The 26,476-nt window shown below is 35.0% G+C and overlaps 2 protein-coding genes across 2 annotated transcripts in view; one reads left to right on the forward strand and one right to left on the reverse strand.

Annotated features, from left to right (window-relative positions):
• Window positions 1-1,778: 1,778 nt before the first annotated feature.
• Window positions 1,779-26,476, reverse strand: part of LOC148303758 (dynein light chain roadblock-type 2-like) — a 124,871-nt gene continuing 100,173 nt past the window's right edge. Inside the window, exons 2-4 of the mRNA XM_088269398.1 lie at window positions 4,499-4,577; window positions 2,651-2,751; window positions 1,779-2,011 (exon numbers count right to left, since the gene is read on the reverse strand). Coding sequence (XP_088125524.1) covers window positions 1,901-2,011; window positions 2,651-2,751; window positions 4,499-4,577 — 291 coding nt within the window. The 3' untranslated portion in view covers window positions 1,779-1,900. The remainder of the gene's footprint in view (window positions 2,012-2,650; window positions 2,752-4,498; window positions 4,578-26,476) is intronic.
• LOC148303759 (digestive cysteine proteinase 1-like) lies at window positions 5,561-25,291 on the forward strand. Its single transcript, XM_088269393.1, has 13 exons — window positions 5,561-5,696; window positions 7,103-7,199; window positions 12,434-12,663; window positions 13,662-13,803; window positions 14,745-14,860; window positions 15,474-15,588; window positions 15,863-15,943; window positions 18,687-18,913; window positions 20,241-20,367; window positions 20,573-20,681; window positions 21,137-21,226; window positions 23,739-23,836; window positions 24,093-25,291. The coding sequence occupies exons 1-13, from the start codon at window positions 5,645-5,647 to the stop codon at window positions 24,277-24,279; spliced, it is 1,671 nt and encodes a 556-aa protein (XP_088125519.1). The 5' UTR covers window positions 5,561-5,644; the 3' UTR covers window positions 24,280-25,291.

Raw genomic sequence — 26,476 nt, forward strand, 5'->3', positions numbered from 1 at the left:
ATTTTATATGCATGTTGGTAGCAAAATATTTATTATTCAACTAAACTAGACTATAAAAGTCATCCCTTATAAAAACATTATTCGCTATATTTTAATTGCTTTTTTTATAATTGTAACATAAAAAATAAAACACTTGAAAAAAACTTTTATTTATTTATTTAATAGATATTTTTCCCTTACTTCAAAGCAGAAATAAGAACCAGGGAATATAAATTCCATTTTTAATAAAAAATTTACTTAGGAAATACCATTAATTCTTAAAATCTACTGTGACACGTGTTTCGATGCATTCTGAATCGTTTTCAAACACCATATCACGTGTCACAGTAGATTTTAAGAAATAGTGGTATTTACTCAGTAAATTTTCAATTAAAAATAGATAGGTTTTACCACAAAGTGACTGCCGAATCAATTAATGAAAAAATGAAAATTCCGTTAACTGAAAAATATCTGATTTCTGCTTTGATTTTTTTATATTATCAAATAATAGAATTTGTAAAAATAATTATAATGTGAAACATTAGTACTTTTTAATAATGTAGTTTTAAAAAAGGGTACTTTTTAAATAATTAAACAACAAAAGCTTGTCAACTCAAATTCTGATCTCCAATGTTTTTTTTTATGAAAACTCATTATTTCAACAACAACAAAAAATACTCTACCCGAATTTCATAATGAATTTCAAGGATGAACTCATTGTAAGACTGGCCGTACTTCTATGTTAACATGTTCAGAGAATATACGCATTATATTAGTATGTCATAATAATCCCCAGAGATGTCTCTGCATGTAACAATGACACTTGACCTTGGTAAGTTATTAGTAGGAGTCCTCTCTACGATGAAATGAAACATATGGCAGTAGGAGCATAAGTTCTGTGAATACCTACAAAACTACTCAATAAGTATATATATCACATTTTTATTATTACTGACAAACAAATTCATATTTTTTTTAAATCGCAAACCAATTGGTACTATTCGTGATGAAATTTAAAAATTAAAAAAAAAAGAGATTTGTGACGTGGTCAAATATTACATCTACTTTTTAATGGCTTTTCACAAAATATTACATCATCAGTTGTTTGTACCACAAGAGTTAAGATAGCAAAGCTTGAGACCCCTGTTGTAGTAACTTAAGCGCTACAGCGAAGTTTACATACCCTGTTCCATCTGCTAAATAATTAAACATGCTGAGCAACAAATAATAAAATTTTATATTATGTAATAAGCAAATTTTTCAAATGAAAATTATATAATTTGCATTTTTACAATCAAAAAGAATCCTAACACATTGATTACGGTGAAGTTTGTTAAAGAAATCTGATGATATTAGATTGCATCAAAAGAATAGACAATATTTATGTATTATAGTTGCGCCTATCCGCTACACAGCAAAGCAAATATGACAAAACATTAAGACGTTATGTGTTTTTTTGTATCATGTAACATTAACACAAAAATGTGCACAAGGCGTAAACAATGTGTTCAATTTTTTATTTAGAGATGGTAAATCTGACATTAACACGTTGTTTGCGGGAAACGCTTAAAAGCGTCTTTTGCATACTGTTGGTAGAGAGCGGGAAACACTTGTAAGCGTTTTATTTGCTTACTTTTGGTAGAGCGCGAGAAATGCCAAAAAACATTGTACAGATGGGAATTGGGTTTGCGGTTACTTGTGATTAGTATACGACCCTACTAGGTGTACTAATTAGGGTCTGGGTTGATGACAAAACCGCCCGACAACAATGTGTTAATAAAAGAAAAAAGGCGCAAAAGTATAATAAATAAATAATTTAAGAATATTTTGAAAGCTTCTCCACTTAAATATAATTTCTGCAGATCTCAACACCTCTGAAGGCATCTGAATTCATTGTAAGTATTGCAAACAGGATTCTTCACTAATCTGTTGGATTTTGTATGACCATCAGTATGAATTCTCTATCAGGAGCTACGAGGATTTCGTGTTTTTTGCTACGTACTCGCAGGAACGTCAGGTCATTGCTCGGGTCCTGGAAGGGAAAAGGAAATAACTTGATATTTGTATTAAAGCTCACTCAAGAAAGAGAGTCGCATCCAACAGAGAACTGCGGAAGTCCAAGGAGGCCTTTGTTCAATACTGGACACAAGAAGAAGGCTGAAGTAAACAATTGCCTATGAATATTCTAATTTTCCCAATTAAAAACGCTTGTCCTAACATCTGTAGTGAGTACACATCGCTCACTCCTTTCAACAAAGTCATATATGAAAAATCGTCAATTTTCAGTTGTGCATATTTTCGGAATACCCAGAAAATGTACTATATCCCAGCAAAACCGGCATATTTTTTCACTTAATATTTACCCGCTACAGGAAGTGTTGTTTTCGCATTTTGAAGACAAGGTATCGTTTAATTTTTTTTTTTAATTTACTAAATATTTTTCAAATGGAGAAAAAACATTCAGGTTTTACCTAAAAAGATCTGTTGCACAGTAAAATGTTCAATAAGTGGCTTGATATGTATTTTTAATACATTATATTATATTTTTAAACTTTAAAAACAATCTCCTGAAAAATCAAGTTTTTTTATGTATGACGTTGTTGAAAGGAGTGAGCGACACGACCAGAAAGCGCACATTTTTTACCACAGTGAAAAAAGGTTAAAATCTCACCAGATCTCTAACTACGCTTCTCGCCTTGTCTGCAAGCTGGCTGATGAGCCCCGCGTATTGTACCGTGGTTGCGTTATCCAATGAGGTCTTTATAGGAATTCCTGTAACAACAAATTTATAAAAATTTACAACAATATATGCAGAAAAAGCATTAAAAAGGTGGGGACTGACCGGAGCATTTCATCGTAACGTAACGTCATAACATCGTTCACAGCGAGCATTTCAGTTTAATTCAATTCAATTTATTTATTTCAATTAACATGTACATTACAAACTAAAAAAAAAAATATTGTATACATTAAAATAAAATTTATGCGAGAACTATAGCTAAAGGTGTAGAAGAATCCCGCTTCGGAAAACTCCTTCAGACACATGGAACATATCTATATCCAATGAGATATTGTTCAACATAGCGGTAGCTCTTCCTATAGGCATAACCATCGGCAGGTTGATCCTGTGTATAGGAATGTGAAACAATCTATGTCGACGCTGTCTTAGGCAACTATCGGGAACATACAGACCAATGTTCCGGATAATTTCATCCAATTAATTGCATCCGACTTCGGATGGAGCACTCGGAACGCTGTACTGACTATACGAATGCTCGCATCGTAACCTGTTATGTTACGACCAAATGACTGCAGTCCCCACCTAATCATTCCGTGTTAAGAAAACGCCTAGCGTGTCCGTTGTGCCATCCACTATATACTCAGGACGCGTGCAACGAGTTCACAAAGCTCTGTGATGCACAAACTTCCATATTCCCACCTCAACTAGACTTCTTCATCTATGTTAAGATGTTGATATAATTTTTTTATATGAATAACTAATGAGTGAAATCAATCCAACATTTGTGAACAAAATTTTTGACACACTCAAAATATTATAGTTCAAAGTATTTATTTATATTTAAGTCATTTTTTCACCAATATTTATTTAATATTACCCTGGACTGGTGCCTGAAGCGGGAAGCTGATCACCTTGCCTTCATGTGTTAACGATCAAGATAACACTGTGATTATATGGTGCAGTGCCCTATGCACCATCGAGTGCGGATAAGGGTTTAAAGAAGATGAAGTTTTATATTTAAAAAATATTGTATTATCTGTAATATAAAGTCCAGGATATAAAATGTCCTGTTAGATTTAAGCAATGAAAACATTGTATACCGCCATCTGTGGGCGTCGGATGTAAGCAAGCAGAGGTGCGCAAGAGAGTGGCGCAGAGTGAATAAGAGGATCTACGACAGTGGTCGGTCGATTAGAAAAACACGTATATTGTTATTAAATAAACTCAATTGAAAAGTTAATCTTTGTTCTCTTTGCATCCTTCCCTATTCCCGACAACATGTCCCGTCAAAGGTTTTGCTTAGTAAGGCATTCATCAAGAAATAATCTATAAATTTGTCCATATTTCTTTGGCACCAATTTTGTTTTGATGATAAGTTTTGTCCATGCGCTCAAAGAAGTTTTGTTTGGGGCATGAAAATCACCTTATACTTTTTTTGCAAAGATAGCCTAGTTTGGCTAGTAAGAACAAATAAAGGAATGTAGTTAAAATTGATAAAAATAATAACTAAATACAAATTTATTACAAAAATTGATTCACATTAAGATGACAATATCAAAAAACTCACCTTTTTCATAATATTCAATAAGGTTGTAAAAAAAATAGCCTAAAATCACAGCATTGACAACAAAAATAAGCATCTTTTCTTTCTTTAACGAAGTTTCTCCATTTTTCCAATATCTCAATTTGAATTAATCGATTGGGATACTCCAATAAAGGATAAAAAGAAGAAAAGTTGCGTAGCAACGCGAAAAAACAATATTAATATATTGAACAAACCTTCGGAATTCACGATTATTGTGCCGACTACTCCTTTGTGGGCGTGAATCCTTTTTAAAGTATCTTCTATTTCTGTAGCCTGCAAGATAAATATAAAATTAAAACGATATGTCTTTATAATAGCGCATAAAACATTGGTCACGCATTACTTACCATTTTTTAATATTTATTATCAGTTTTCTTGACTGACTCAGAATTTCGTGACGCGAGCTCTAGCTGTCAGTGTCAAATTTTGTTATCCATAGAAAATAATTTTACCGCAGGCCATCGTAAAAAATATATGAGAAGTACTTACCTTTCTTCTTTCTTTTTTGAGTCTTCGAGATAGAATAAGAAACGCCTGGATCAAGGAGAACGAAGATGTCGTTAGGTGAGGAAGGCTACGAAGGAGACAATGGTATGCGCATGTGAGGAGAACGGAACCACCCGGACTCCCCCACATCGCACTGTACGGCCAACCCCACGGTAGACGACTCCTGGGCAGACTACCAAAGAGATGGGTCGATAGCTGGGAATCGACATCGCAGAAGGCTAACCCCTTTTAAAAACAGGCCACAAGGCGTACATGAAGAAGAAGATGAAGACTTAACTTTCTTTATCTTTTTCTCTGGGTCGTTTCAGTGATAAAAATTACCAAATTAGTAATTGTATCAAATACATAAACGAAAAAAAAAACTTGGACATGATTTAGGTTCATATATTTTATACGGGAACAATTTTAACGTTTCTCCGTAAATTTCAACTCGGGGTTAATTCTCGAACAATAAAAGAAATACAGAACAAAACATGTTTCGATCATTATTATATAAATTAACTATTTCATTTGCTTTGAAAATTGAAATTATTTTTAAAAAATGTGTCACTCAATAGCCTAATAACAAAAATAAATAATAAAAAACCTACCGTTTCTTTTTTCAAACGACCCGCTGTCAATGTCATTCGATCCGTTTGTCAATATTTCTGTATTTTTTTCTAGATAACGATTACCCGCGCTGCTTGAAATAATTGTTATTGGCAAATATTTCAGAAGCCTCGTTATCGATTCAGAGAAAAAAAACTCTCATTATTGCTGCGTCGTTTGAGAGCAGCAGACGTCTTAAAACGCGGATTTTAATTTAATTAAGTGATACCTACACTGTCGACACCATGTTAATACACTTATTTTCTATTTTCCTTCTAACAGGATTAACAATTTCAGGTAATGATTCAATCCCTTTAAATGTTTTGAAACTCAAGCATGATAATATCGGTTTATTATTATTATTATACCTTATCATTAATTCATTATGTTTAATTCTTTCCACAAAGACTATATGATTAGACACTAATTATCTAAATTTATTTAGATTTAAAATTTTGCCGCAATTATTTATTAAAAAAATAGATCTACAACTATAAGTAGCTTCTTCTTTTGAACTTATGTAGTACAACTCACGTAGTACATATTTATTATTAACATGCTTCTTTTTAAATTATTCATTCTTTGTTTCTGTTCAAATCAAATATTTGTAGTTTTTATTAGCAATTTAAATCTATTTATATTTTTTATATCAGGTGTATTTTTGCCATTACCCTTTATTATAACCTAAAATAAAAAATGTATACCCACACACAGCCCATTCCTTTGTGGGATCTTTTTTATATTAATATAGTATAATATTTTTGTACTTCTAATATTAATTGTGTTAATATTATATTTGAAATCCAAAAAAAAAATTAACATTTTAGTATATTTTTCAAACTCTTTTATGGTATTGTTTTTTTTTTAATCTGTAAGTGTGATGTTGAAATATTATCAATAATATTAGCTTATTCTACCTTTGGGTGCTGTAAAACAAATTGTTTTTTTTGCATTTTGAAAATTTGTCAATAAAATTGCAATAAAATCTATTTTAAAAGATATTTCGTTAGAACCGTAAATAATTTTCGATAATTCTATTCATCATATCGTAGTCATACAGGAGAAAGTGACCAAGTGCATTTAAAAAAAAAACGTGATTATTGACTATTTGGTGCCTTACTAGCTTAATATTGCCCTGAAAAAATCCCAAAGCGATTTTAAACTTGAAAGTATAATATTTTGACTTGTTAAAAATGACTAACTGCATTGATGTTTATTTTCTTGCCAAGCAAAAGTGACTTAAATGGCCCTCCTGAACATTTTACCTTTTGTTAGTTGGTCACTTTCTCCTGTACGATTACGATATACATAATAGCATTATTAGATAGGACAAAGATGTCTGCCATCGAAGAATTTTCATAAAAATGGAATTTGTGATGCCACAAATTCGCCTTCCGGATAAGTCCTGCTTACTAAGCTTCTTTAATTTGTGATAAAAACTAACTAACTAACCATCACGCCGCTTCTCTGCAGGGGTAGGCAGAGAGAATAGAATGCCACACCACTCTGTCTTTGCAAACATTCCTCGCCTCTTCCACGTTCATGCATCTCCTCATACATACTCGCCGATTGTTACGACTCCTAACCTGACCACTTTCAAGTATTTGGCATACTTTTAAGTGTTTCTCACAAAAGATTTGTTAAGGGATTGTAATTTACAATTTTATAATTAAAAATAAGTGTTAATTTTCTTACGATTTCAGACCCAATCAAAGAGCCTCCGAAATGGAACGACGTTTATACTGTAAAAGGCATCTTGTCCATTCCATATGCAGAACTCAAGGAGCCGTTCTATACTTGGTATGTTGATAAATATTTATTAAAACATATAACTAAAGTTGATTGAACCAAATAAGAAATTCCAAGTTTATGATGTTCAAATACAATGTCCAAATCTTTGTTCACAAATCTGGATAGGTCCATGTAGGAGCTATTATATATATATATATATATATATATATATATATATATATATATATATATATATATATATATATATATATATATATATATATTTGATTTTATTTTATTTTTATTTTTTTTTATTTTTTTTTCATAATACATAGATACATTCAATATACATATTCATTTCATATACACATTTATTATACGTATTACAGCTCTTTAGGCATGGCCTGTGTTGAGCCGAATACTAACATGGTAATACATAAATATAAAAAAAAAAACCCTTATCCGCACCCAATGGTGCATAGGGCACTGCGTCATATAAACGCAGTGTTATTTTGATCGTTTACACATGAAGGAAAGGTGATCAGCCCTCCGCTTCAGGTACCAGTCCAGGGTAATATTAAATAAATATTACAGTGAAAAAATCACTTATATTTATTTTACCCCCCCTTGGGAATCGAACCCAGGACCTCCAGAACGGTAGCCGAGCGTGCTGACCATTACACTACGAAGGTGGACAAAAATGGTGTGGTAATACATAGTTTATATATATATATATTTTTTTTTTAAATAAAAAATATTGACATCTCTACATAGATGAAAGAGGATAAGGAAGTTTTACGTGATAAATACCATTATGACTAACTAACTAACCATCACGCCGCTTCCCCGCAGGGGTAGGCAGAGAGAATAGAGCGCCACACCACTCTGTCCTTGCAAACATTCTTCGCCTCTTCCACGTTCATGCATCTCCTCATACATACCCGCCGATTGTTACGACTCCTAACCTGACCACTTTCAAGTATTTGGCATACCTGATCGTGCCATGTTTTTCTCGGTCTTCCTCTGCTTCTTTTCCCACTAACATTCGCCTCGTAAATTTGTTTTACCGTTCTTTCGTCACTCATTCGTTCCACATGTCCAAACCATCTCAACACACCTTTCTTAATTTTATCGATAATGCTTATCTCAGCTTTGCATTCCTTCCTTATTTCACTATTCGCACATCTATCATACATCATTTTGTCGCACATTCTTCTGAGAGATCGCATTTCTGAGAGATCGCGCTTCTGAGAGATCGAATACCATTATGCATTTCTTCAAATCTATTGTGACACGTATTTCTATGCATTGTGCATCATTCTTACTATGCGAAATGTATAGAAATATGCGGATTGTATAATGGATTTTAAGAAACAGTGGAATGTGGAATGCGAAATGTACAATAAATAGATTTTTAGAAATAATGGAATTTACAAAGTAAAACTTTAGTTAAAAATGGATAGATATTACACACAAAATGACTGCCGAATCAGTTAATGAATATGGAAGTCTGGGTATTTACAGGGCTTACGACTTGTCGTAGGCTGATTTAAAAGATCACTTTATTCACCATACGCCATTCTACCTATAATTGACAACCACACTTTCCAAATTTAGGAAGTTGTATATATGTGTATCCTTAAATTGACACCTTCTTTCACATGCGAGTTCCCGTCACAATCTTCGATTGAATTGAGTTAATTTTTCGAAAATGGCAGTGCATAGCTGGGAATAAATAACATTTCTTTTCTTTTCCTTTTAACCAGACCGAGCCGCAGAAACGCGGTTTTGGATACAGCTAATAATAAATAAATAAATAAATTTTGAAAATGTAACATAAAATATAAAAGGAAAAATATAAGTTAAAGTAAAATACAAAATTTAAAATTAAAAATGACTAACTACGCTAGTCCGCCTCTGTAGTGTAATGGTCAGCACGCTCGGCTACCGTTCTGGAGGTCCCGGGTTCGATTCCCAAGGGGGGTAAAATAAATATTAGTGATTTTTTCACTGTAATATTTATTCAAAATTACCCTGGACTGGTGCCTGAAGCGGAGGACTGATCACCTTTCCTTCATGTATAAACGATCAAGATAACACTGCGTTTATATGACACAGTGCCCTATGCTCCATTTGGGTGCGGATAAGGGTTTTATATATATAACCACGCTTTAAATATTAATAATATTTAAAACAATAAATTGATGAATTGAAATGTTTGAATTTTCGCTAAAAAAAAGTTAATTAACATCACGCAGGAGTAGGCAAAGAGAATAGAACGCCACACCAAAATCTATTGAGAGTTTTGGCTAACGTCAGAAATTATTTGGGTCTATTTGATCATATTCCGCACTTTGCTTACAATATGCAAACAAATGTTCAAGACCACAATAGATTTATCTCTCATTGGTCAGTCAACCAACTAATAAACTCTTATCATCTTGAATTAATTACTGCAAAGTCTCCATTACTCATTCCTTTTGTTTTTCTAGTCTTGTAATATTTATTAAATGTCCGCAAACCTTGATAATTCATATCTGTATTAGGTAGTCAATCAAAATGGCCGACTTTACAAATAATACAGTAAAACCTCGATATAACAGACTAATTTTGGGGGAGGGAATGGACACCATATTAACCCTCCCTTTCCGGTGTTGTGTACCTAGTACACATTGCTTCTAATAACCATAATATCTCTATATATATAGTAAATACAAGGCTAAGATTTTAGGTATTCCTCCATAACATATTTACGCATTTATTTAAATAATATTAATAATAATCAGAATTTATTGGGTACATCGGATGTATTTTGTGAATATCGGAAACAAATTTGCGTATAAACAGTGTGTGAAGAGTGTGCGGAAACCGTGACACCATATTTGCATCTCACTCTTGCATACTTGCACTGTGCAAGCGTGAGGAGCTCAAAGCTCAATGTTCTCTGGTTAGCAGCTAGCGGGCTAGCGGCAGTAGCTTTTGGGCTTCAGACAAGAGTGGATCTATGCTTGTTCCGTGAGCTTTGCCAGAGGGTTTTTTAATGTTTTTTTAGCAAATGAATCGAAATTATTATAATTTTTTACTTCATTTTTAATTAATTAACGGGATTAGCTTTAAATGTCTGTATTTTTCCGATTAAAAATCGCAAATTTTTTATTGTGTAGTGACTACCCAACACTGGGACGCACATTTTTATTTTAGCACCGGACGGGAAAGGTTAAAGCCGAAAGTCCGTTATATAAAATTCGGTTGAAAATACGGTGGAACCTCTCACAACGAGCATAATTCATTCCGGAAACTTACTCATAATGCGATTTTTTTATAGTTTTAACTGGCATAGAAGTCCCGGCTCACAAGTGAATGTCATGAAAAACAGACTTGCCTTGGACTTGACTTGATTTCGCTTGTTAAGGGTGCAACTTTTTCACTTTTTTTTGCTCGTAATGCGAATTACTATAAAAATAATATGAAAAATTGTTTAAATGCGGTGACGCTTAAATTGTATTTTTTTAACCCTTCTCTGCACCCGATGGTGCATAGGGCACTGCATCATACAAACGCAGTGTTATCTTGATCGTTAACACGTGTAGGAAGAAAGGTGATGTAAAGCCCTCCGCTTCAGGTACCAGCCCTGTTGAATAAATATTAGAGTGAAAAATCACTTATATTTACTTGACCTCCCCCTGGAAATTGAACCCGGGACTTACAGTAGGTTAACCGAGCGTGCTGACTATTACACTATGTAGGTGGACTTAAATTTAAGCATGTGTAATATTAACAGGACATTTAAAAATATATATATATTTGATGGGATTTTTGTCCGTTATATCCAAAGTTCGTTATATAGAGGTCCGTTATATCTAGGTTTTACTGTACCAATGTGTTTAGTGGTAGTAGATACATATATTTATACAGCATAGTTCTTACTAGAACGAATTTTCTTATCATTTGGCTTCTGACCTATGAACTAAATGTTTACACATTTTTCTGATTTATTTATTGCTACGCAGATAATTTACGAAATGTTGACGCAGCGTTCTTCAATTGATATAGTACGAGCGGATTTCAAAAATTCATAAGGCATTTTTCCTGTTTTTTTTTTTATTAAAATCTCAACGAAGATAAAGATGTTTATAGAGATGGCAATATGGAGGTCTGGGCTTGTGACCTGTTTACAAGATTTAAAAATTCATTATAAAGGCATTTTTCAATATTTTTATTGATATCTCAACATAGATAATACAGTCTTTTACGATGGCAAAACAGAGGTGTGGGCGTTTACAGGGCTTATGACCTGTTAACGATAAAGTTTCAAACAAAAAAAAAGATATTTCTAACGAACCATTATGCCGCTCGCTGCAGGAGTAGCCAGAGAGAAAAGAACAGTCTGTACAAACAATTTACGCCTCTTCCACATTCATACTAGTCCTCATACATACCCGCCGATTATTCCGACTCCTGAACTGACAACTTTCAAGTGTTTGAAATACATAAATTTTTCTTGGTCTTCATCTGCTTCTATTACCAACCATATTTGCTTCATAAATCTGTTTTACTATTTTTTCTTCACTCATTGGATTCACATGTCCAAACCATCATCTAAACTCACCTTCCTTAATTTTATCGATAATGTTTATCTCAGCCTTGCATTCTTTCCTTATATCACCATTGGACCATCTATCATACATGGTTTTGCCGCACTGAGATATCGCATTCAGTCTACTTCCATCCTTCTTTTGCTAACTACATGCTTCACTTCTATACATTAGAGTTGGTACCAGGACTGCATTGTGTACTGCCAGTTTTATGCATTGTTTTTGTTTTGCCGCACTGAGAGATCACATTTTTACTGCATTCAGTCTACTTTCATCCTTTTTTTTCCAAATTCATGCTTCACTTCCATACATTTTGTCCGCCTCCGTAGTGTAATGGTCAGCACGCTCTGCTACCGATCTGTAGGTCCCGGGTTCGATTCCCAAGGGGGGTAAAATAAATATAACTGATTTTTTTCACTGTTGTGTTTATTCAATATTACCCTGGACTGGTACCTGAAGCGGAGGGCTGATTACCTTTCCTTCATGCGTAAACGATCAAGATAACACTGCGTTTATATGATGCAGTGCCCTATGCACCATTGGGTGCGGATAAGGGTTTAAAAAAAAAATCATGACTCCATTGTGAACTTACATACTTTTTTATGGGTTACGATCTGTGTGACGATTGGTTTGCTTCTTTGATGATCTTCAACTATCCTCTACAATTTTATCTATAACGCAATTGAATTAATAAAATCGCGCAAACAGGTTTGACAAGTCTCACGGGGTTTCCCGCATCGACTACTACGGCGGGATGGTGAAGACGTACCAGCTGTCTTCCGGGGCCGTGGGAGGCTTCGGCTCCAGCATCAAGGTCGCCCCGGTCACCACGGAGCAGCAGATGAACGTGCAGACCTGCCTCCAGGTCAACGGCAGCCAGGAGAATTCGGTGGAAGTCCAGTCCATCCTGCCCGATCTCACTGGATTTGAGTACACTGGTAAGATTATTTATTGATTTAGCATTTAATTTGTAGAACTCCATTTTAACTAAGTTAACTTACACTTAGCATTTCTACTAAGTTAACTTAGTAGACTCATAAAATCTGTGTTTAATTTAAAATGAATGCATAAAACACTGGTGAGACCTCAACACACTCCTTGCAAGCGTGGGCCTTGCTTGTATTTTAGAAATATTGTGATTTTTTGTCCTTTACTTTTCACCCTTTGACTACTAAGACTTTTGGGATTATATATTATAAAATAAATAATAAATTATTAAAAAATAAACATAAATAATTGAAAAGTATAGTTTTCATTGACATTGTTAGTCAGTAACCTTTTAACCGCGTTAACTTTGTTCCTGAGAGACGCCCGTGCGCGGCAGTATTTCGCCGTTTTTTAAATGATTACTTTTATCAGGTATTTAGTTAAGAAACTATTTATTTTCCTAAACAAAAACGTTCAATGGGATTCATTGTGCCTTTTTGGTACTCTATAATACACTTGTGTCACATTATTCTTGAAATATATTGTAATATAAACAAATAAGATCGTAACATAAATAAATCAAAGCACGCATCGTGTGTCACTCTTACCCACTGGCGATGCGTAGCGTCGAGAGTGAGACAGATATAGGGCATGATTATGGCGCGGACTAATTATCGACCTCAAGAAAAATCAGGGATCTGTTCTTTTATTTATCCTTGTGATGTTACAAATTATAAGTCAGATATTCAACTGATGTCATAAGGCCAAGGATTCACGTATTATTTTATCCAAAGTTCCACACCATGACAAAATCCCTCCAAGTTGAACTGAGGTTCGAAACTTGGAGCAATGTAAAAACACAAACGCTTATGTCAGCCGTGTATGGGGCATGTTTTGTGAAAACACATACGGTTATGCGAGCCGCGTGGATCCGGTTAATTAAGTTTTTTTTATTTATTTTTTGGTGCTCATTATTCTGTATTTGTATAATTTAGTATTGTGTTTTCAGGCGAAGAGACGATCCGTGGTGAACAGACCCAGAAGTGGAGGTTGGTGGAGAAGTTTGGAGATAAGATCAACAAGTACAGCATCTGGATCAAGTACAGGAGGCCCTCCGGAGCCATCTCAGACTCCCTTCCTATCCCGGTCAGGTGTGTATCTTCTAACATTTGAAATATCTTTTTTTTGTCTTCTCCGTCTTGTTGTGACCCTTGTGGAAGCAATGACTCTTCTCCAGCTATCCCTTGACTGCGCTGCACGTAGCGCCCCAACCACCGAGGTGCCTGCTGCTGCCTTAACTTGATTGGTCCATCGTATGGGGAATCTGTCTTAAATTAATAATAAATATAAAAAAAATAGACAAAAAAGTCCTAATAAACTGCTAATGAAGCAATTTGTCATCAGGTTCTTAAAGTAATCATTCAATGAAAGTATAAAGAACAATGTTTGTATTTATGTACATACATAAATACATATACAAACTTCACACATACACTTGCATATACACACTTATACATATCGCTCACTCCTTTCGAGAACGTCATATATCGAAAATCCTCAATTTTCAGTTGTGCATGTTTTCGGATTGCCCAGAAAATGTACTACATATATCCCAGCAAAAGCGGCATATTTTTAACTTAATATTTACCCGCTACAGGGCAGAAAGTGTTGATTTTGCATTTTGAAGAAAAGGTATTGTTTAATTATTTTTTTATATATACTAAATATTTTTCAAATGGAGAAAAAACATTCAGGTTTTACCCAAAAAGATATGTTGCAAAGTAAAAAGTTCAATAAGTGGCTTGATATTTATTTTCAATACATTTCATCATAATTAAGTTATTTAAATATTAAAAGACAACACTTGTATGGTACCACTTTTTTATTTTATTAATATAATGTAATAATGCATACACAGTTAGTTTCGAGATAGACAGATTTCCTCATCAAAAGGTGAAAATACAATCTGTATTGATGAAAAAGAGGTTTTGTTCATTATCATGTCAATCCACAAAGTTAATACGAAATCAGTATATAATATAAATCTCAGAGTTATTTTATGGTGTCCTTATTGACGTGTGTGTCTTTGCAGGTACGAAATGCGAGGATTCAACTCTCTTCTGGGCTCCCACTACGACCACTACTATTTGGACTATGAAGAGTACAGCGTGGACGATATACCTAAGGAAATATTCTCCCTTGATGCCAGTGAGTACTCGGCCTGTTTATTCAAACCTCCCTTGAGTAACGATGTTAAACAGGGATGTGTAATGTCATCTGCATTGCATGAAAGAGCTGGAAGGTTCAAATATTAAGGACCTGACTGTCTGTCCCCTATTGTCTGCTGATGATGCAATGCTCTTTGCTGATTAAAGTACTGGCAGTGGTGATATTAATTTTAAGACAGACTCCGTAGCGTAGTTGGGTAGACACTTAACTGAGAAACTGGCGTCGCAGGTTTGATTCCCGCCAAGTGCAAAATAATTTCATGAAATATTTATTTTCAATTGGTCTGGGTGTTTGTGATGTATTTTTCACATTTGGCTCACTCCTTTCAAGAACGTCAAAAATCAAAAAACTTGATTTTTCAGAAGAACGTTTTTAAAGTTTAAAAATATAGTACAATGTATTACAAATAAATATCAAGCCACTTATTGAACTTTTTACTATGCAACAGATCTTTTTAGGTAAAACCTGAAGGTTTTTTCTACGTCCGTTCTAGGTCCTTCAGAAATGTGCAAATACACAGGCTTCCACACTCCCGGCCAAATGGCTTTTTGGTCTATGTTGAGATGTTACCCGATGCTGTTTTTCATTTCAGATATGAAGTGTGTCGGGTTTCCGGGTCCGGGCGACAAACACCTCTATACTTTCAATCCCGTCAGAGAGTTTGTCTACCCGACCAACACAGATCATGTGGAAGATGAATTTTCTCGGTACGTATATAAGTTTATATCACACTTGGGTCGATTGATGCTTAAGGACGTGAAGGGTATTTTTACCTTCTGCGCCGGCCTCATTTCAAAGTCAGAAAGAAGGAATTATCCAATGTTTTTATATGAATATTATATACCAATTTTTTTGTTAAGGTCTTAACTTTGTGTAAATAATTATCAAATCCCGTCCACTGCCGTAAAAATGTGTTCAACGTCTGAAATGTATGAAAAAAGAAATATAAGATTTTAATGGTGTGACAACTTCTGCTTTCAGATTCAAGAATAAGCACAAGAAGGACTACAAAGGACATTTGGAGCACACGCAAAGACAAGAAATATTCAGACAGAATTTGAGGTCGTTTAAATTTATTAATTTTTATACAAAGTAATGGTATTAACACATTGTCGGCGGGACACGGCGTTTCCCGTTTTTCGCGGACTGTCGGTCAACTGCGGGACACGGCAAATGCCGTTTTTGACGACTGTCGGTTATCGGCGGGAAACGGCAATATACGGGTTTGTAATCAGAGTGAAATAAAACGCGTTGAAGGGTAATCTGCTACCTGGGTGCTAGGCGACAGTCTGTTGACGTTATTTGAGATGTCTTGACCGGATTGGCTAGTGTGTCGCTTGTATGTCGCGAGTTTTTATGCGATCTCAATCTCAAGTTTAGTTTGAGCCATTTCACATATTGGACTATTTCTCATACCGCTCGCACTGTTTTGTTTACTGTTTGGTATTTTATTATTTGAATATATTAGCATTGTATAGGGAATGATACCTCGGAGGGGAAAACTATTTTTTAGAGTTTACAATGCTTCTAAAATTGTGAAATACGGAATACTTAATTAAAAATTATGATTATAATTTATTTTTGATGATCAATTTCAATCGAAAACATTATTTGGTTTAGAAATTGTGTCAATTTTAAGAAAGCGATATATTTTTGCGCTAATCGCGAAAAACGTCCGCTATAGACTAGAGTCAATTGTTGGAAGCGCCCGACTACAATGTGTTAATAAGATTACTTTTTTAATGTGTTAATTGTTAAATCAATAATTGTTTTATGTATTAATTGTTATGTCCGCCTTCGTAGTGTAATGGTCAGCACGCTCGGCTACCGTTCTGGAGGTCCCGGGTTCGATTCCCAAGGGGGGTAAAATAAATATAAGTGATTTTTTCACTGTCATATTTATTCAATATTACCCTGGACTGGTACCTGAAGCGGAGGGCTGATCACCTTTCCTTCATGTGTAAACGATCAAGATAACACTGCGTTTATATGACGCAGTGCCTTATGCACCATTGGGATGCGGATAAGGGTTTTATTATATTTTTATTATATATTGTTAAATCAAACACAGATTTTTTTTGAGTCTATTAAATTGTATTTTATTGTTAAATAACACATAAAAATTAATATTGTGACAATTGTTTCGCCTAGTTATGGCATTTTCAAACAAATGTGAAGATCAAATGGACTGACGGTCAAAGTAGTAGTAAAATAAATGTATACCCACACACAGGCCATGCCTTTGTGGGATCTTTTTTGTATTAATATAATATAGTATTATGTACTTGTAATTATAATATCGCTCACTCCTTTCAAGAACGTCATAAATCAAAATTCGTCAATTTTCAGTTGTGCATGTTTTCGGAATTTCTAGAAAATGTACTATATCCCAGCAAAAGCGGCATATTTTAAACATAATAATTACTCGCTACAGGGCAGAATGTGTTGTTTTTGCATTTTGAAGAAAAGGTATTGTTTAATTATTTTTTCTAAATATAATAAATATTTTTCAAATGGAGAAAAAACCTTCAGATTTCATCTCAAAAGATCTGTTGCACAGTAAAAAGTTTTAAAAGTGGCTTGATATTTATTTTAAATACATTGCATTATATTTTTAAACTTTGAAAACATTCTCCTGAAAAATCAAGTTTTTTGATTTATGACGTTCTTGAAAGGAGTGAGCGATATGTATATTGCGAAATGCAAAAGAATTTAAAATAAAGGAAAAAATGTAATAATAATAATTACACACAATTGGAAAACTTTAACCCTTTTTGGTCCATAAAAATAAAAAAATAAAAATCCCACTGATCCACAATAGATTTACACCAGTATAGGGTAAAACAATACATCAGGTTTTTTTTCAATAAAACTACACTTGTGTTAAAAATTTATTTTTATTTTGAATGTATACAATCTTGTCTCTTATTATCACATTTTATAGACATCTAATGTATGATATCGGTGAAAACAGTCACCGATGCAAAGGCCGGGCTTCCTCTCGCAAGTGACGCAAATGTATCGGGTTTCTTTCCTACCTCCAGGAATTTTTCGTTGAGCGTAACATTTTTCCATACACGTGGGCTATTGTGGATGGAATCGTCATCACTGTTACTGACATGCGCACGGGTCGAGTGTAACTGACGCCGGTAGCCGGACATCCGAGTGACGGGCACCGAGCCAGCCCCCAAAACAAACCTTTTGTATCATTCTCAGGTAGAAAGTTACACATTCTAGGGGTCATAAAAATCATAGGACTCACCGGAATAAAGTTGATGTCGAATGACATTCAACACGGGACCGGAAAGGGTTAAATCTCTTTTACGCTAGGCCCATTTTGGTCCTTTAATCTTGGAGATAATTAATTATTGAATTTATTTGTTGATCTTATCTCCAAACTTCTCCACCAACCTCCACTTCTGGGTCTGTTCACCGCGAATCGTCTCTTCGCCTGAAAATACAATACTATATTATACAAATACAGAATAATGAGCACCAAAAAATAAAAAAAAACTTAACTAACCGGATCCACGTGGCTCGCATAACCGTATGTGTTTTCATAAAACATGCCCCATACGCGGCTGACATAAGCGTATGTGTTTTTACTTTGCTCCAAGTTTCGAACCTCAGTTCAACTTGGAGGGATTTTTTCATGGTGTGGAGCTTTGAATAAAATAATACGTCAATCCTTGGCTTTATGACATCTGTTGAAATATCTGACTAATAATTTGCCCATTTTGATTTGATTTGCACATTTTGCCCATTAATCTTGGAGATTGATAGATTATTGAATTTATTTGTCTAGATATGTCCACTCGTTGAACCGCGCTAACCTCGGCTACACGCTCACCGTGAACCATCTGGCGGACCGCACGGAGGCGGAGAGCGCGGCCCTGCGCGGGCGCCAGTTCACCACGCGCCACAACGGGGCCGCGCCCTTCCCCTACACCCGCCAGCACAGCGCCGACATGGCCAGCAAGCTGCCCGCCGACTGGGACTGGAGGCTACAGGGGGCCGTCACGCCCGTAAAAGGTGAATAACTAAATCCAGTCAACTTTGTAGACATCTCAATGTGGATGAAGAAGAATATTGAAATATTATTTTTTTATATTCAACCCTTATCCGCACCCCAGTGGTGCATAGGGCACTGTGTTATATAAACGCAGTGTTATCTTGATCGTTTACACATGAAGGAAAGGTGATCAGCCCTCCGCTTCAGGTACCAGTCCGTGGTAATATTGAATAAATATTACAGTGAAAAAATCACTTATATTTATTTTACCCCACTTGAGAATCGAACCTGGGACCTCCAGAACGGTAGCCGAGCGTGCTGACCATTACACTACGGAGGCGGACGAAATATTATTTTAAGAGAGGCGATATTGAAATATTGTTTTAAGAAATAAAAATACTTTGTTTTTTGATCCATTCACATTTTTATTAACCAACTAGTTTCGGCAACAACCTGTTGCCCTCTTCAGGGTTTAGTTTATGACTCTTTAATATATAGATACAAATTAAACCCTGAATAGGGCAACAGTATTTTTATTTCTTAAAATAATATTTCAATATGATTCACAAAGTTAATGCTTTCAATATTCAAAACAAAGAATATTGATAGCTGTCCCACCGCATTCCCAGATCTGATACAGAAGCATCTAGGCTTTCCCACAGACCTCTTGCAAAGCATTTTTAACTTAGTTGCGTAATTTATTGAAAATGTGACTCAAAATTGTATCCCGATTTTATTGTGAATTTACATTTAAAAGCTTTCAATATCCCTGTCACTGCCAATCTAAGTTTGTAAAGTAAAACTCATAGATATATATTATTGTAATGCTGAATTGACTGAAGAAGTCGCGGGTAATTAAAGGAAGAGGGAGATCTCCACTAGATGGACTGTACTATGTTTTGACATGTCGCTCACTCCTTTCAACAACGTCATATATAAAAAAACTAGATTTTTCAGGAGATTGTTTTTAATGTTTAAAAATATAATAAAATGTATTAAAAATAAATATCAAGCCACTTATTGAACTTTTTACTATGCAACAGATCTTTTTAGGTAAAACCTGTAGGTTTTTTCTCCATTTTAAAAATATGTATTTAGTTTATTTAAAGAAATAATTAAACAATACCTTTTCTTCATGATGCAAAAAGAACACTTTCTGCCCTGTAGCGGGTAAATATTAAATTAAAAATATGCCGCTTTTGCTGGGATATAGTACATTTTATGGGCATTCCAAAAATATGCACAACTATAAATTGACGATTTTTGATATTTGACGTTGTTGAAAGGAGTGAGATTTGTATAGAGGAAGAAGTATGTTTGACAGAGGTGTGTTATGCATATTTCTAGATCAATCGGTATGCGGTTCGTGTTGGTCGTTTGGGACGATCGGAGCCATCGAGGGGGCCCTGTTCCTTCACAACGGGGGCCATCTGAAGAGGCTCAGCCAGCAGGCGCTCATTGACTGCTCTTGGGGGTATGTACGCTTTCAGGCTGTCTTGCCTTATCCAAATTTTTCATTGCCTAATCCTATGGGATTATTAGATACAACCCATATGAATGAAGAAGAAGCCAGAGCCATACACAAAGTAAAGTAAAGTAAGCCTTTTCAGAACTCTATGTTGGGACGTTGTTGTATTACGTGTGTGCTTCACATAGCAATCGAAGGTATCCTTCTGCAGGTACGGCAACAATGGCTGCGACGGGGGCGAGGACTTCCGCTCCTACCAGTGGATCATGAAGCACGGAGGCGTTCCCCTTGAGGATGAGTATGGCGGATACTTGGGGCAGGTGAGAATTCACAAAAAAATCTCTCAATAAGTTTAAGAATATAATTAAATATATTGAAAATAAATATCAAGAAACTTATTGAACTTTTTGCTATGCAACAGATCTTTTTAGGTAAAACCTGAAGGTTTTTTCTCCATTTGAAAAATATTTAGTTAATTTGAAAAAATAATTAAACAATACCTTTTCTTCAAAATGCAAAAACAACACTTTCTGCCCTGTAGCGGGTAAATATTAAGTTAAAAATATGCCGCTTTTGCTGGGAAGTAGAATATTTTCTGGGCATTCCGAAAACATGCACTACTGAAAATTGACGATTTTTTATTTATGACGTTGTCGAAAGGAGTGAGCAACATACTCTTTATTATTATACTCCTAAAATAGTAATTTCAACTACATAGTCATGTAAAAGCGGGAGTGCAATTTGAACAAGTATTTTGATGTTCAACTATTTGCAGGATGGATATTGCCATGTGGATAATGTGACTCTGCACGCTCCCATCACGGGCTACGTCAACGTGACCGCAAACGACCGAGACGCACTCAGGGTAAGCTTTTCCCGTCACTCCATTCCCAGCATCCACAAAGTCAGTACTAGAGACATTTACATATTTGTAAATGGGCTTGTAATTGGACAGCTAGACGCACCAACGAGTCCATTAGTCAGGAGTTACACTCGGATGGCTTGACTCTGGCCAGTGTCTGTACACAACGGATTCTCCAGCTCTTTGGACAAGTTGCGCGTGACAATGAAGATAGCTTGGAGGGGAAGAGAGGGAGAGGATGGTCCCCACACGATGGACTGAAGAAGTTAAGGCAGCAGCAGGCGCCTCGGTAGTTGGAGTGCTACGTGCAGCGCAGTCAAGGGATAACTGGAGAAAAGTATTGCTTCCACAAGGGTCACAACCCTCAGTAATATGGAATAAGACGGAGAAGAAGAGGAGCAGAGACAACTTGGCATGAGTTATTACTCCACCCACGTCTATATATGTATATCTGCCATTACTATCTATCATTAGAACCCTAACTGTCCATCAAACCTCATTCCTTAGCTTTTCCCTATATCTCCTATCCAAATCTCCCTTCTTCCTTTGCCTTTCTTACTATCATCAATTTGTAATTTTCATGAATATTTCTTCTTCAAACCCTTATCCGCACCCCAATGGTGCATAAGGCACTGCATCATATAAATGCAGTGTTATCTTGATCGTTAACATATGAAGGAAAGGTGATCAGCCCTCCGCTTCAGGTACCAGTCAAGGGTAATATTGAATAAATATTAGAGTGAGATAATAACTTATATTTATTTGACCCTCCCCTGGGAATGGAACCCGGGACCTCCAAAATGGTAACCGAGCATGCTGACCTACGGAGGTGGATTATTTTATTAATATTTTTACCATGCATATTTAACCGGATCCACGCAGCTCGCATAACCGTTTGTGTTTTTACAAGACATGCCCCATACGCGGCTGACATAAGCGTTTGTGTTTTCACTTTGGTCCAAGTTTCGAACCTCAGTTCAACTTGGAGGGATTTTTTCATGGTGTGGAACTTTGGATAAAATAATACGTCAATCCTCGGCCTTATGACATCTGTTGAAATATCTGACTAATAATTTGTAACATCACAAGGATAAATAAAACAACAGATCCCTGATTTTTCTTGCGGTCGGTAATTAGTCCGCGCCATAATCTTGCCCTATATCTGTCTCACTCTCGACGCTACGCATCGCCAGTGGGTAAGAGTGACACACGATGCGTGCTTTGATTTATTTATGTTACGATCTAATTTGTTTATAGTACGATATATTTCAAGAATAATGTGACACACGTGTATTGTAGAGTACCAAAAAGGCACAATGAATCCCATTGAACGTTTTTGTTTAGGAAAATAAATCGTTTCATAACTAAATACATGATAAAAGTAATAATTTAAAAAACGGCGAAATACAGCCGCGCACGAGCGTCTCTTAGGAACAAAGTTAACGCGTTTAAAAGGTTAATAAAATGTTCAAGTGCTAACTACCCTCTGATTGCAAACAGCTCTATATGGTTTATATTTGAAGCACTAACTTTATGATTTTCCATTTTATAATTAAAATGTAACTTTGTTTTAAAATCATTATAAATATTTCACTATAAATATTAATAAGGAAGTGGTTAGCTTGAAAACCGGTAGACATTTTAACTAAATATTTAAAGTGATTTTAAAACAAAGTTTAATTTTAACTAGCTATATATGGTATATGTCCGCCTCCGTAGTGTAATGGTCAGCATGCTCGCCTACCGTTCTGGAGGTCCCGGGTTCGATTCCCAGGGGGGTTCAATAAATATAAGTGATTTTTTCACTCTAATATTTATTCAATATTACACTGGACTGGTACCTGAAGCGGAGGGCTGATCACCTTTCCTTCATGTGTAAACCATCAAGATAACACTGCGTTTATATGACGCAGTGCCCTTTGCACCATTGGGGTGCGGATAAGGGTTTTATTATTTAAAATATGTATAGTGATTATAAAACAAAGTTTAATTTTAATGAGCTATATATGGTATCAAAAGTTTTAACCTATATCAGTCTTTTTTGTTGTTGGTTGGAAGACATTGCTTTTCAGCCACATTTCCCACCAATGTACACATTTCTTTTTTTGTACATGAAGTTTAAATAAATTAATTAACATGTCATTCCACAAAGTTAAGGCCAAATCTATTAATAATATATAATGTTAATGAATGAGTGAGGAAAGAACGGTAAAACAAATTTATGAGGCGAATGTAAGTGAAAAAAAGAGCAGAGGAAGACCGAGAAAAACATGGCACAATCAGGTATGCCAAATACTTGAAAGTGGTCAGGTTAGGAGTCGTAACAATCGGCGGGTATGTATGAGGAGATGCATGAACGTCTAAGAGGCTAAGAATGTTTGCAAAGACAGAGTGGTGTGGCGTTCTATTCTCTCTGCCTACCCCTGCGGCGAAGCGGCTTGATGGTTAGTTAGTAAGTTTGTTAGTTAATGTTAAATGTTTGAAATTTTACAAATTGTTTTTTTTTTGTTTTCAGCTTGCCATTTTCAAACATGGTCCGATCTCTGTTGCCATCGACGCATCTCAAAAGACATTCAGTTTCTATTCAAACGGAGTATACTACGAGCCCAAATGGTGAGTACACTTAACTTCCAGCTAGGCCGGCCCCCTGGGCTAACATTGGTCACCCCTCTGGGCTTCTGATGACCGCCTCGTTTTGACATGAAAGTACTTCTTGTGACACTCGTCCATACCTAATGGTGCATAGGGAAATGCATCGCTGTAATGCAGTGTCATATTAATCATTAATTATTTAAATCCTTTTGATATAACCACGGGACCACAACCCGACACACGAGTTTGATCTTTCTCTCTTTTTCTTTCTTGATAGTCACAACAAGCTGGAGGAGCTGGACCACGCTGTGCTGGCCGTGGGCTACGGCACCATCAACGGAGAAGATTACTGGCTGGTCAAGAACTCCTGGTCCAACTACTGGGGCAATGATGGCTACATCCTGATGTCCGCCAAGAACAACAACTGCGGAGTGGAGACCACTCCGACATATGTCACCATGTGAAAGTGATCACCGACTTCCCCGTAGCAACATACACCATTACAACATACCTATATTTAAAAAAAAAATAACGGCATTTACTTTGTGTTAAGACATTATTATATTATTAAAGAAAAACACCGGTTTTTTTATCACTTGAGTTCATCTCAACAATAAAATGGTTAAAAATCCTTAAAATTCCGTATGTGATGCTTTTTTTATAAACATTTATATGGTAGTCGTACAGGACAAAGTGACCAACTAACAAAGCGTAAAATGTTCAGGAGGGCCATTTAAGTCACTTTTGCTTGGCAACAAAATAAACATCAATGCAGTTAGTCATTTTTAACAAGTCAATATATTATACTTCCAAGTTTAAAATCCTTTGGGATTTTTTCAGAGCAATATTAAACTAGTAAGATATAAAATAGTCAATGATCACGTTTTTGTAAAAAATGCACTTGGTCACTTTCTCCTGTATGAAGACGATATATTGTTTCGGCATTTACTTTGTGGTAAGACATGATGAACAACTTGTAAAAGAAAAACACCTGTTTTTTACCACTTGAGATCATCTGAACAATAAAATGGTTAAAAATCCTTAAAATTTCGTATGTGATGCTTTTTTTATAAACATTTATATGTAGATTATCTCGGTAGTGTAAAGGCAAAGGGGTATATCTGTCTCAGACCAAATTTTACAGGAGAGCAAAAACAAACTTTTAAAATTAAATAACTGATTTGTTTTATGTATTTTTATATGTACATGCCTCAATAAAACTAAATAAGTATTGCAACTACAGCTATATCCTTTTGCCAGATTATGGAATACACTATTTTAGACATTTTGTGGAACAAACTTAGAAAATAAACATTTTTACAGATATACCTTTTGCCATTACACTACCGATCTATTGTTATAAAACTAATGTAATTAAATGTTGATTCATTTGCCATACATAGCAATAGTTCATTCCTGATAAATTGAAATAATTATTTGTAGCTATATTCGATTAAACTTTTTTATAATTCTCAATTTTGTGTTTTATTTTTATGAATATTATACCCTTTTTTACTTGCTTTTTCATTACTTTTTTTGTTTTAAAGAATTAGGATTAATCTAAATAATAATAATAATAATAAAACCCTTGTCCGCACCCCAATGGTGCATAGGGCACTGCTTCATATAAACGCAGTGTTATCTTGTTCGTTTACATATGAAGGAAAGGTGATCAGCCCTCCGCTTCAGGTACCAGTCCAGGGTAATATTAAATAAATATTAGAGTGAAAAAATCACTTATATTTATTTGACCCCCCCACCTGGGAATCGAACCCGGGACCTCCAGAACGGTAGCCGAGCGTGCTGACCATTACACTACGGAGGCGGACAATCCAAATAAAAAAGGCCAAATTATTAGGAAAATTTATGATTAATGGTGATCTTGGAAGAAAATGGTGATTTTATAAACTTTTTTGTTGTTATTGGGATTATCATAAGAAAATGTGGTTAATTTTTGGAATAATTCTAGTGAATTTGGAAAACTGAATGTCTTTATAGAAAATAGCGAGAAAACTGTGAACCTTATGAAAAAATGTGGAAAATATTCATGATTGACAAAAGAAAATAGGAATATATATTAGTTATAATAAGAGAATGGGGAAAATTGACCGGTTTGCCTTATACTGGGAATATTGTAGGATTTATCAAGGAAAATTAGGGATATCGCTCACTCCTTTCAAGAACGTCATAAATCAATAATCGACAATTTTCAGTTGTGCATGTTTTCAGAATGCCTAAAAAATGTACTATATCCCAGCAAAAGCGGCATATTTTTAACTTAATATTTACCCGCTACAGGGCAGAAAATGTTGTTTTTGCATTTTGAAGAAAAGGTATTGTTTAATTATTTTTTTAAATATACTTAATATTTTTCAAATGGAGAAAAAACCTTCAGGTTTTACCTTAAAAGATCTGTTGCACATTAAAAAGTTCAATATGTGGCTTGATATTTATTTTTAACCTTTTAAACGCGTTAACTTTGTTCCTAATAGACGCTCGTGCGCGGCTGTATTTCGCCGTTTTTTAAATGATTACTTTTATCATGTATTTAGTTATGAAACGATTTATTTTCCTAAACAAAAACGTTCAATGGGATTCATTGTGCCTTTTTGGTACTCTATAATACACGTGTGTCACATTATTCTTGAAATATATCGTAAT

The sequence above is a fragment of the Brachycentrus maculatus genome, unplaced genomic scaffold (genome assembly GCF_059751285.1).
Source record: "Brachycentrus maculatus isolate JH-2025_06_01 unplaced genomic scaffold, ASM5975128v1 h1tg000349l, whole genome shotgun sequence".
NCBI lineage: Eukaryota > Metazoa > Arthropoda > Insecta > Trichoptera > Brachycentridae > Brachycentrus > Brachycentrus maculatus.